General features: G+C 36.5%; 1 protein-coding gene across 1 annotated transcript in view; it reads right to left on the reverse strand.

The window, feature by feature from the left end:
* MEGF10 (multiple EGF like domains 10) overlaps nucleotides 1-13,734 on the reverse strand; it is a gene marked incomplete at both ends in the record, with an annotated part of 74,764 nt that overhangs the window by 48,382 nt on the left and 12,648 nt on the right. Inside the window, one exon of the mRNA XM_084278830.1 lies at nucleotides 10,744-10,836. Within this exon, the coding sequence (XP_084134956.1) occupies nucleotides 10,744-10,836 (93 nt within the window). The remainder of the gene's footprint in view (nucleotides 1-10,743; nucleotides 10,837-13,734) is intronic.

Below are 13,734 nucleotides of genomic sequence, written 5' to 3' on the forward strand. Positions count from 1 at the left end.
CAGAGTGGTTTCAAGACAGACAATGCATCTCAGCACAGTTAACTCCTGAAAACAGTCTGAATCCTGCAGAAATGCAAAGCCCAATAGATAAAATGGAGTTCATTTTCTGCATAGACATATAGAACTGGTCTAATGCTGCTCAGTTTTATACAAAGCACATTCTGTACAAAGGTACTTTTCCTTTCCCTTTTCATATAAGTTATTTTCACACTCAGGTTTTGCTCTTTTAGACAGAAGAACCAGCTAGTTGTACCTATCAGCTTTTATAGTAGACTTACAGGGTTCTTTCTGCCTTCACCTTAAACTGTAGGGCGAAAAAAAATCAAAGTAAATGTTTAATAAACATGTTGCTAATCTTCTTTTAATACATTCTGTTCATGTGGGGTTTCTATTTTTATTTTGTCACCATTATATGTCCTGTGCAAGCCACACAATGCTACAAATAAAGGATCGAGAACTTTTATCTCAAAAAACAAAAGTTTGTCCTTGGGAATAAGGCCACTGCATTCTACAAACCCCCATTTAAATGAGCAATTATAGTATGAAACTCTAAGACAATAGAGGCCTACCATCATAAAGAAATACTTGTGGAAACTGAGTACCAGATAATGACTTTAGAAACACAAAGAAGCTCAAGGATTAAACAGTGAAAAAATCTCCTCCAAGAAAAAACTGAAATCTGTGATCCAAGTTTCTGGATTTTGGGACCTTTTGTAGTATTTAAAGATTTAAAGTTCTGTGTTCCCTACTATAATAAATTTAATGTACATTGTTATTATGCTGGGCTAGATGTAACTCTATGCATGTGGTTTCTGTGAGCAGCTAGTGATATGCAAATTGGGATTGAGGAAGACCTGATATTTTACTGCACAAATTTATTCCTGACAAACCCACCTCGATCACCTACAGCTCTCTACTTCTCGAAAAATATGGCCTGTAATGAGAACAAACAAAGCTATGAAATTAAGACAAAGAACATTTAGGAAGAAAAACCTCCTAAGAAGCTCTGACTCAACTATATTTCAAGTATGCTACAGTTTCCGTTACAACATGATATTCAAGCCAGACAATGTTTATTGCAATGCTTTTTTTTTCAAGATCTTTCTTCTATTTTTGACTTTGCTAATGGGTAGGTGAAAGTGAAGAATCACAGCAGAACTAAGATTCACTTTCTTTGACAATAATTTTTTGTAGCTGTCTTAAATGTAGCACCAAGACAACAGAATGAGATTTTATCCTATTTTACACATCATTCTGCAGCACCCATTTTGTGTGTTTCTGGAAATATGGAGCATTTTCACCAAAACAGAGGAGATTCTTACCACAGTGTTAAGCATATAGTCTTGCTAAAAGAACTGAAAAAAAATCCCTACCAAAGACAGAAAAAACAGAGTGAATGCTCCCTTTCTTTCAATGCAGTGTTGTGAAATACAGATTTAAAATAAGCAAACAGTTGCAAACATGCAGAAGTCCTAGCTCCCTGTCCTTGCAACTCCAACATGATTTTTTCAGATAGGTTCAAGGAGCCACAGCCTTTAGTAAGTGAAAGCTAATTTTCTTTCTCCAGCATGTAAAACAAACTGAAGTTGCCCATAATTTCAACATCATCTTTGACCGATCTTTCTTCCTTTCTAGACTGTCACATCAAGGACAAGGCTAAATCTTTGTGTCTTTATTTGTTTCCTTCCTTTGACTCTCAGATCTCTACTACCTTGATCTTACTTTCATGGTCTTCATAGTCTATACCTCATCTATCATTTCTTACCCAGTCTCCAAATATCAACCCCGACATTAACATCGCCCATTTACATGCCCCTTTGTTGCATTTTCAGGCTACTGTCTTACTTGTTTCTCCTCAATTTGCCTCTACAACATGGCAGAGCTCTCTATGCCCCAAGCCATAAAATTGCCATGATATATGTCCTCCTCCAAGTCCCTACCTTATAACTCCTCCTTCCTCTGAAGCCCACAAAAAATCTGATGTGGCAAGTGTATCAAAACCACTACCTGTCCCAGTCATTTACCAGTCATTATTTGCATCCTTCCTCATCTCCTCATCATCTGTTACCAGCTTTGTGTTATCTTTTTTCTTCCAACCACAGGTTCTCTGGGCCAGAGGCTACCTTCTGTTCTGTATTTTTACTTACAGAAGGAGTTCGTGAATAGTCATGAGGTCCACCAAGGAGCAAGGATTACCATCACCTCAAAGTTCACCAATTATAACATGCCCATTTCAAAAACAATTCCCTTTTTTTTTTTTTTTTTTTGAGAAAGAGGATGTAAATAAGAAGTTACATTTCTAGGAGGGCCCAGAAGTGACTTGTGTTATCAGGGGATGACCACCACTAACAGCCAAGTATAACCAGCATAACTAAAACAGGCCAATATTGACAAAACTTTGATTTATCCAAAGAAGTAACTCACTGACAATCTTGTTATTGTAAATTGCCTAACGTTGTTCAGAGTTCAGAATTTGGAAGAACAATTCTTCCCTGTGTTCCAGAATCAGGAAATATGCTTGTCTTACATAAATATACATCAGCGACACTAATACTATAGATGTCTACCTGGCAGCAAGTAGAATCTGATAAGTGTCAGTGAATTTCATAACAAAACAATAACATCTTATGAAGATGGCATTTAAATTCATAGGCAAGAGGAGCCACTATTCTCAAATCTTTTTCTGATGACCTCAGTAATTAAACAAACCCAAGACATGTCCTCCCTTTTCTTCATCAACAACAGATGCCCATCTAACTTTCAAGTGCCAACAGAAGGAAAATTTAATTTCAATTCATGGGTTAGATAGTCTTCTATTTGCATGTGTTTACTTTGCCCAAAGAGAATGCTGTAATTACAATATGAAGGTGTACACCACACTCCAGATTAAAATTTTGTCAGAAAACTGGATTGATAATATTTTTGAAGGATAGAAGTTATTTCATATACCGTGACAACAGACAAGTAGGTCATACATTACAGCAAGACATCATGTACCTTTGGTCTACAAAAACATACACTTGGACTCTGAATTACCATTAGCTGATAATGACAAGAAAAGTCATAGCCATGTAGATGACATCTTTAATGATCTTCATTCTGAGTGTGTTTGTGTTCAGAATATTCATTGATTCATGAAAGAAAAACCATGATAAAAATATGCATGCTGTCACTGTTCTAAATCCACATCCATTCAAGCTACTCTTGAAATTATTCTTTGCTATTACAACTTGGTTAGCTGCAGATCTAAATTGATGGCCTTTATCTCTCTCAAGATATTCCATCAGCTCAGGAAACAGATAATAATTCTCCCAACTGGAGTTCAAACTGAATAAAAGAAAATTCCTGCTGATTCTGAAAGCTGTAAATACTCAAACGTCTTCAAAATTTTACTAGATGCCTTAAGCTCCCAGTGACATTAGCTATAGGTCAGCCTGGATTGCAAGACAGTAAATGAGGAACACAGCAAACAGGCACTTCAGAGATGAGTTGAAAAGGCCAGAAAACAAGGTCAATTATTCTGAAAATAAGAATAAAATCATCCTTTATAAAACCTTTTAAAGTCTTATTTAATAAAAGCGTGATATTATTCTCCATATATATTTATATGCCCTGTTCTAGTCTAGGGTGTTACAAAAATACATGTGCATGCATATCAGAAAAGAAACCTTTTTCCTTTAAAGAATCACTTACAATGCTTCTAAAATATCAGTACCTTTCACTAAGACTTACTTTCACTACATCCCAGACAGAGAAGTGCATACTGATGGTTTTTTTCAGAATGCACTTTCTATTAAATCTGGATTTTCTTTGAGTCTTTTGTTTCTATCAGATTTCATTTGCTATACTGTAGGCTTTTTGCCCTGTGGCATAATTTACATTCTTACTTTTTGTTTGGTGTATAAGAAAGGATTTTTATTCAAAATGCTAAGCTTTAATTTAATTTAGGGTTATTTTTTCTTTACTTTGTAAAAGCCTTTTGACCCATGAAGTGGAAGAACAATGAAAATGTGTTTTTCAGATCCTACTAGAGGCTGGAACTATATGCTTTTCACATGCTGTAAATTTCAAAAGACTCTAAAGTGCTTTGGACATCAAAACACAAGGTTGGATAACTGCTAAGGAAAACACACAGATGGCTATTGGCAGTCATTTTATCTTGCTACTGAGATAAAACCTGTTAAAAATAATACTATTATAGGAAAAGTTGCAAATTTTAAAGTATCTAATTGTATGTTATAAAATGTACTGGTATCTGTGATCCTGAATTTGCACAGATCTCCTTGTAGGAGAGGAGTAAATTAGGCTTTTACTTTTTTTTGCAATCACTTGAAGGTCATCTTAATTTTTAAACTAGCAGCAGATGTTATCCTTTATGTCCTTGAAAATCTGGCTTTACAATCTCAAAAAGTGGCTAAGTGTGCCACTGTCAATACATAAGTCTGCTAATACACAAGGCAGATTGAAATTAAATTAATACTAAAAATAAATTTGTACTGTTAATAGAACAAAATTTACACACATATCAACTTAGGTAAACAGCACAAATATACAAGTTCATGATATGGTGAAAAGCAGGTCCACTAAATGTTTACAAATCAACAGAACTATCACCATTTACTGCAGTGCCTTCCTTCAGTGAATGTCAACATAAATAAATTTAATAACTCACTTTTGTAGAAAAAATATTTTTCTGCTGATTTGGCTTAAAGATTGGAACTGCAATTCAGCAAAACTCTAAAACTTGTCCACAAAAACTAGCTCCCTAGAACTTCAAAAGCAAAATGCTTTATAGGATATAAAGGATTTATAGGATATAAAGGATGTAAGGCTCTATAGGATATAAAGGATATAAATATATAGGATATATATTCTAATATATTAAATATAAGAATAATATTTTAAATACATTGTTGAACTGAACTCCTCAAAATCACAACTGCTATGTAACCCTGTGAATTTGATACCACGTAGCACTATGATGCTGTCAACAAAGAAGCTGATGGCAACTTCCATTACTACCTCTTTTCTCTGTGCCTGCTCTAACTTGCTGGTGGGTTAGAATCTCAACCCAAAGATATCTGTCCTTGTTAGAGAAGCAAATAAAGAGCTCATCTGGCAAAACTGATGACAAGTCAGAGAAAAAACAGAAGTATTAATTACAGAAGAATTAATGTTAATGAAGAGTACAGGGAAGACACATGCAATAAGAAAAGGTTAAATTTAAGACTGTTATGACTTAACAGTCCTTTTGCTAACAAGTTACATCTGCACATGTGACCATTTTGGAGCCAGAGCAGGGATCAGTTCTGCATTACTTGAATGAGCTATTTCTCTAAATTTTCCATAAAAGCAAATACCTTTCTGTCAGGATACTCTGCAGTACCACTTTTGTGTTTAGCAGTTTCTCAGTTCTGCCAATCATGCCTTTCTGGTGAAAGCATGTGGTTAAAACTAGACCCTATTTCTACAGCCTGTTGAATGGCTTGGAAAACTGAAGGATGAGCTAGCTCTTTAGACGTATCTTGCAATCTCTGTCTGTTAGTCAAAATCCTTTCAATGAACAAACAACAAAGGCAATTCCTTTGTCAAAGAAGCTCAATTACAGATTCACAAGCTGTTCCACCACAGTGTACAAGATGGTCCCAGACACCTTATAGGGTTAATGGGAATTTAAACTCCACTGAGAAACTGGCAGTGCTTGTAACTCATCTGAGTGTCTCAGAAAGCTATGTGAACGGATCCAGTTTCTCTTATATTCTGCATCTGCCAAATCCCATGAAGAAAACAGTGAGATTCTAGTGGATTTTGCGAACTTTATAAACACCCATGACAGTAAAGGAAATCTGATAGTAGCAGAGCTACTGTACCTTAAAAATTTCCTTAACATGTGCATTTAAAGATATGAAGATGTTTCTCTGAGATGCCAGATATAAACAATCAGCTTAATGTATTAAGCAAAAACCCAGTCCTCATGCTTTACAAAACCCTAGAGCCAAATTACATGTTAGTGCCACTTGTTCTACCCTATGCCCTCAGACTATAGTCCCAATGATACTCTGTTAATAATCACTAACAAAATGAAATTTCAAATTAAAATCCAGTGATTCACATAAATCTCATAATATTTAAACACAATAAAATCAGAAAATGCCTATTCACATTTCCACAAACAATCCTAACATACTTTTCAGAAACCAAAAACATGTCATTCGCTTTCTGCTTTACTATTCAGGCCAGCTGGGGGATCACAAAGGCTATAATCTTTGCAGATGAATCAGTGTAAAATTGATTTTGGCCTTCTGCCTCTGTTCCAGCTTATTCAGAAAGTGTCCTATTGATTTTTAAGAAATTATTTGTGGACTACTAGGCATGAGAAGAAAAACAAACTGAATGTTCTGATTGCTTAGTGGCACTCCATGTTAGGTTGCATGTGTATCTATCTTGCACACACATTCAAAACTGACCACCAGCAAATACTGCTGCAAAAGTGAACAGAAAACAGGCAGAAAACATAATCTACAAATGTAAAACATGGTTTGATCATCTCTACGCATCTTAACAGCCAATTATCGCTACATGTAGCAACTTTTACAGAAGACTGCTTTACATGCAATCTGTGGTCAAAAACGCTTCTACAACATGCAGAAATCCAATCTGATATATGCAAGTTAAAAATCTGATGTAAACCACAATGCATTTTGGAAGGTAAAGGTTTCTTTGTTTTGCAATAAACTCTGTTCACATTTTTGACTGACAAACATACCTACCTTTACACTGAGTCCTCTAAAATTTGTCCTTGTCCCCACACCAGAAGCGATCAATTTATACACCTTAAGTTCACAATAACATCTTCAAATGGGTGCTGACAGTGAGCTGCTTGTGCTCACTTGCTCACTCCAAGGTATAGGTTCAACATGTCTTCTGTCCACTTGTTTGTCATTGACCTGAGTACTGTATTCAGTCAATAAATCTTTACTGAATAACTTGTTTCACATGACTGGCATCTCTCCCGCTAGAATGGAACTGTCCTGCAAATGAGTGATCTCTCAATCCAAGTAGCATCTCTTTTCAGATATATGTATGTACATTATCATCACCTTCACTCACTGCAAGCAAACACTGCCCAGTATATTTCCTTTAATTAAAAAGAAAAGGCCTGAAGAAAAAATACCTCACACAGAGAGAAAATGTTCCCAAGGTGGTATTATCTAATTAGCCAAATTCCAAGTTCCCCACTCAGGTTTTACACAAAAAAGAATACATCCAATCCTATTCCCTTCTGGGTGGGACATAAGGTTTTCAGAAAGGCAGAGGTTGTGATAAGGGTTAAGGGTTGTGCTAGAATTAAGCACTTGGACAGCCTCAAGTTGTCTTGTCAAATCTTTATCTTTCTTCTCCCTAAACTGAAAGTAGACACTGACCTAGGCTGTTAAGAATTGGGTAAGACTCATCCCAAAAAGGAGGTATTGATTGCTACAAAAGGAATTGTGAGCCTTCCAAAAAGTTTAGTCCCTAGAAAGGTTATTAGGCTGTAGCATGGTGGTATGCAAAGATAGTGGGGGGGGTGGGTGTGTGTGGGGGGTAAGCTTGCTGATTCAGCTTTTACTGCACAACGCATGAATTTAGTTCATGCAATCACTCTCTCATTTTTGGAGAGAATATGACAGCATTTAGGAAGCACTTGTCTGCAATTACCACCCAGAAAGCCACTGTCACACAGACACTGTGGCATGTGGTTTAAAATTTTGTTTTAAACACACTGGGTAAATAAAACTGAGAAACGACAGATAAAATCAAGCTGGGGGTTGTCAGACAGTCAGATGCCACTACACCCAGGTACATACAGATGAAAATCCTTTGAAAGGTGAATAATCAATTCTAATTGAGGTAGGATAGCACTTTGGAAGAAAAAGTTTAGTTCTGCGATTTTACAGAAAGTTTAGTGCTCAGGTAGAACAGTTGTGTCCATGAAGATGAACATATGACTAAATCTGGAATTTTGTCTAATATCTTACACCTAGAGAATAATCTTTCCCTTTCAGTCATAGTATTTTATTTGGTCATCAGAAACCATCAAATCCCTGCCTTACAAAAATACTGGCCTGCCTTGCAATCCTTGTTTATTCTCCATTTTTCAGTTACATAGTTGCATTGTTAAAATGTTCATATAATATAATTTTTATAGCATGGCAATTTGCACGGATTTTTGTTCAATTATTAACCTGTCATTTAAAAAAATATTATTTTTCACAAAAGCATCAATTTTATCTCACTGTCCCTTTGGCCACCAAAACTGATCAAGCTGGGGATCACACAGAAAATTCAGTTAAAGGCAAAATACGAAAATATCCTATGTAAGGTGAGCAGCAATAAAACTCGGTGCCAGAGAGCCAAAACCCCATCACTGTATCTCCAAACCTATCTACTGCTCTTCAAGTCAATCTGACGTGTGTTGTAGCGCCCAGACACAGGCGTAAGGAAATGACACACAGCTAGCAACAAAAAGCAGCACTCACAGCTCAGAAGGACACTCTGGAGAAAGCCGTATCTTTCTTAAGTTTGTCCACACAGGATGGGATAAATTCCAAAATAAACACCCCTGTAGCATGTGCACAAAAGCATCTTCTTTCTCAGCCTACCCCCCTTCTCCTAGGGGTATGCTAGTGATCCGAAACAAATTTAAGTAGTTCCAATGATCTCTAACATCATGCAGAAGCCTTTAGAGGATCAACAACCTTTCCAGAGATCACACTGTTCAAAGGTACGCAGGCTCTTTCAGCTTTGCCCTGCTGTATACACACAGCAGAAAGCATTTTTGCTGTTGAGGCTGCTGTAAGAAGCAGTCAAAGGCAACCAACTGAGGAATAAGCAGGGGAAAAGAGTTGCACATGTATTCAAAATGAATCATGCCATACAGGTAAAAAAAACGAACTCTAGAAAATCCTGTGAGAAATGTATTATTTCCAGAGACAGATTTAGGTGTTCCTGCCTCATCTAAAATGCCCTTTCAGGGAGTTTTGGAAATAAATAACAGTATCTTCCCATTCTGCACTGTTTAGTGATACAGATTTCTTCTGTGTGTTCCATTATTTACAGAAGAAATCGATACATAAGTCTTTCAGAAAGAAAGATGGCATTTTATGACAATTTGTTTTGATAATTCAGTGCACCAGATTAAGATCAATATTACATTAATACTGCATTCTTAAACAAAACTTGACATTTCTTTAGAGCTTCTGTTACAGAAAGAACCACAAGTAAGTACATACAAAGACTATACAACAAATTCAATAATTTTTAAATGGTTATGGTCTTCCTCATGTAATTTATTACTGATTATTTTTATTCACTCTCTCTCAAACTCCGTAAGATGTGCTGCCTGAACACCACAGCACTTCCAGATGAAAAGTCACTATAGCAACTTGTTTACAAAAAAAAGAACATTTCCCTATTTTTCGTTTAGTGGGAAAAAATTAAGGTGAAAATACAACCATATTATTTTCATCCTGCTGATGATCTAGGCTTTCCACACTTGTTACTTCTACAGGAATTGCATTCTGAGTAGACCAGCAGCATGGTACCTTTTCAGGACCACAAGCTCTGGCTTATGAATTTGAATTTCATATGTCTTGTGAAATTTAAATTATAAAGTTATTTTATTGTTGACTAAAATCTTTTCCTTGCAAGTGCACAGTCACTAGCAGCGAGCCACTTGGAACTTGACTTTAATGAAGTATATAACATTAGCCTAAACACTACATTTTGAGAGACCTTGCAAAAGGGCACAGAAAGATGGAAGAAATAACAAATTATAGTGAATTAAAAAATCAAGAATTTACTCTGAGAAACTATTTCAGGCAAAGAGAAGAGTAAGGAAGAATTAATGATCTGCAGAAATTATTATTTTTGCCAGTGGAAGGGATAATGCATAAACACACCAGCCTTGCCACTGCAGGTTTTATGCTCCCGTCCAACCTGTGCAGCCTGATGTGCCTGGTTTTACACTCAAATGATACTAGAAAACAGCAGTTACTCAAGAGGTCATGAACTAGCACTTTGTGCTTTTGACATATTGCTATGTTCTTGTATCAAGCGTGTGATGGCCTTGATCTTCACAATTTCTTTAGGAAGTGTGACCATCTACATATGTCTGTACCCACATGCCAAGCAGGAAAGGTGCCAACCTGCCCATCTCCTGCTCCTGTGTCCTCAATGCTCCTCACCTTTTGCCAAAGGGGAAGGAGAAGAAAGTTGGGAAAATGTGACTAGTGAGAGAAAATGGAAAGGACACTGAGCAGACAGGTAGCAACCAATAATGCAACAGGGGAACACAGCAAGGGGAAGAAAAGGGCAAGTTAGTGGCAGAGTGAAAAAAGATTGACTTGTGAGGAAGGTCTTGCTCATAGCTTCTCCTGGCACCATCATGACAAAAATAAAACATTACGGACTTTCTTACAGATAAACCACAATTTTGTCTACTTTACTCCAGGCACTAAATTCTGTGTTACCAGACACATTTCTGAGCACAAAATAGCTCATGGCATTTAGCACTGCTAACACTGGTGACACTACTTGCAAGTAAATGAAGAAAAATCAGGTCACACAGAGTAACCTGGTAAGTCCTATCAAAGCCCTGAGCAGAAAGCAGAAGACCAAGCGCAGATCTATGATAATCTGCCCAAGAGAGAGAACAACACCATGGAAAGAACACTAGACAGGCAGAAGCAGGTGAAAACTCACCACTGGAGCAGTTGGGTCCTCCCCAGCCAGGCTCACACTGACAGGTGTTCGGCGCAATGCAGCGACCGTGGACACATTTATCAGCACAATGAGCTGTCAAGAGAAGAAAATAATGAAAAAAAAATTTAAAGAGGAACTCATAGAACCAGGAAAAATATTTTAAACATTCCTAATCCAGGTCTTTTTTGTCTCAAACATCTTTTAAAAGCAAAATAAACATAATGCATTTCAGTTCGATGGCATCTCTTCAAAACAGATTCCTCACTCTCTTCTATTTCTCCTAATTTCAAAGGGTCCAACTAAAACCATGTTGGTACTACTCACATGCTTTTACATTTAACAAAGAGAAAACTGTTGACTTTTAATGAAAAAAGATTTATAGTATGACATAACTTGGAAACCTATCTGCATGATCCTTGGTGAGAGGCTGTAGGCAGCCCTGCCTAAGAAGGGAAGTTGGACAACATGACTTCTTTAGGTCTCTTCCAAATTAGACCACCCCATTATTCCCTGAAACAAAGTCTCACACCAAGAAAAAGAAAGGACCTTCTGTACCCATGAAAAGAGGTTCTCTAGCAACAGCATGGATAAAATATTATTTACAACACATCAGTATTTTAATACTAATTTTTTGCAATGGTTGCACAATTTGAATTAAGCACAACAAAACAAAGATAATGACTATGGTACGGCAGGAGATATAAACCATGTAATTTACAGCAACCTTTAACCTAACTGCTAAGCAGAGCTGCATGGAATTTTTTTTTTTAATGATTTGCAAGCATGCTAGAATTACTTCAAAATACAGCTTTTTTGGGAAGTTTTACGAAAAACTTGAAATGGCTTCAATATCTAGCACATTGATGTAACTGACTCAGAATAAACAGCATCAATCAACTGTTGCTTCTGTTCGGCCACTGCAGCGGTGTTTCTAAGTCAAACGTGACTCTTGAAAACAGGCTCCAACTACTAAGTCTCTGTAGATTTTATTCATAGGTAACAATGTTGGGGGTTGTGACAAAGAAATATGGGATAAAGACCACTGAAGGAACTTGTATAATATAAATATATTTATATAAATAATTTATATTATACAATATCTATATTGTATAATATAAATATTGCTAGTTCTAACTAAATTCAATGAATATCTATTAAAAATTTACATAGAGAGAAATATATGCCATACAAATACACGAAATTTCTTTTGTGTTCATGTAATGCACACATAATTCTTTTCTTTGAAGAAGCTGAACTAATCCCAAGAATGTTTAAAAATGTTCAAGATATACAAAAGAATTAAAAATATCCGGGGTTTGGGGTTTTTTAAAAAGTTTCTTAAGGCCCCCAAATGTATATTATTAAAGAAAGTTTCTTTCTACACTCTAGATAAAAAACTACTTTGTAACCAAAATAAATTATTCTGTAGACACCTTATGGGATAACAGGTTCTTGGCAACTGAATCCTAGTTAACATCCCTAAGAGACAGCATCTGTTAAAAAAAAATACTGCGGTGCACATGGGGATAAGACAACCGAAAATTACTACATGACCTACAAAATAGTGTATGGTGAGAGCACCATGAAAAGCACTAGAACAAACTGAAAAGACATGAATGACACCAGGGACATAGAAACTATTTTTTCTCTTTTTTTTATGGAATTGTTGTACATGATATAAGAAAATCCTTAAGTGTAAGTGTAGGTGAAAAATTTAACATGAAGTCTTTTTGATACTGAGCAGCGTGAAACAGCAACAAAAATTCACCAGCAGCAACAAACTGCGTAAGTTGTATCTTTTACTTTAGTAAGGGAAAAATCAATTGTCATATGAAAAGCAACTACTCTTAGTCTTGCATCTTTTCTTTTACATATTTCTCCTTTTCTTATATGTCTTGCAGTTTCCTTCAAAATCTTCTATAAAAGCTTGCCATGTCCAACGTACAGGTCTACTTCAGTGGACTGTATCCTTTTCTTAAAAAAAACAAAGGTGGATTTGCTCTTTCTGATTGCAGAGAGCTTGTATCTATAAAATACCTGCTGCTGCAGGCACAACTACCTGTAGTAGCCCTTTCCACACAACTGGAGGAGCTGCTCTGTCCCTGAACATAAGTACACCATCCCACAAGGCTGCCTGAGCTCTATTCCCACCTCAGTTGCAAGGCATTGGTACTTCTGTAACCAGCTGAATGAACATGTCCCGCTGGGGAAGCTCAGCAAAGAGGATGGATATGAAAAGACGCGTGTAACTCACCCAGGCCATCAACACCACTCTTACAGTGAGCTGAAAGTGATGTGAGGGAAAAGGGTTAACCAACATGGTAACAGACCTGCCTTAGCACCACAGCTTTGGAAGGGGATCTCACACCAGATGGATTAAGCCAGTCACGCTAGAAGCAGAGAATATATAGTAGAATTTTAGATCAAGCTTCCACTTTCAAACACTGATCACGTGTCTCATACTGATATCAATGAAGTGAGGAAGACAGTGCTCCAGCTCAAGAAAAGATTGCAATTCAAGTGCCAACTTATATGCTGATGGGCTCCAGCACACGACCTGTGCTTCAAACACAGATTGCTCCTCCTGCTGTACCTACCTAAAGTATTACAGCTGAGTGGAGAAATCCCTGCACCTAGCAAGGTTTCTACTTCTGAACTAGAGCATATATGGAGAGTGGAACATTCTAAGAATTGAAATTTCTGAATGGCATTTTATGACTCTGATCTCTGTGACTAAGTGACATGAAGTTATTTCATTGTAGGACACCAAACACAGTATTTGGTGTATTTAGAACAGCTGTGCATTGCATTATCTGATGATAAAGAAGATACAGAAAATTTTCCAGTAATAAAATTTGGAAAAAAGGCATTTATATCTTTGATGAAATTTATGCACACATTTTAGGACAGGCTGCATTTTCATTTTGAAAAGCCAAACATAAATCAATTAATATAAACAAAGGTTAAAATATTTTGGCTGTACGCATGCAC

Source organism: Gallinula chloropus (genome assembly GCF_964237585.1).
Source record: "Gallinula chloropus genome assembly, chromosome: Z".
NCBI classification, from domain to species: Eukaryota; Metazoa; Chordata; class Aves; order Gruiformes; family Rallidae; genus Gallinula; species Gallinula chloropus.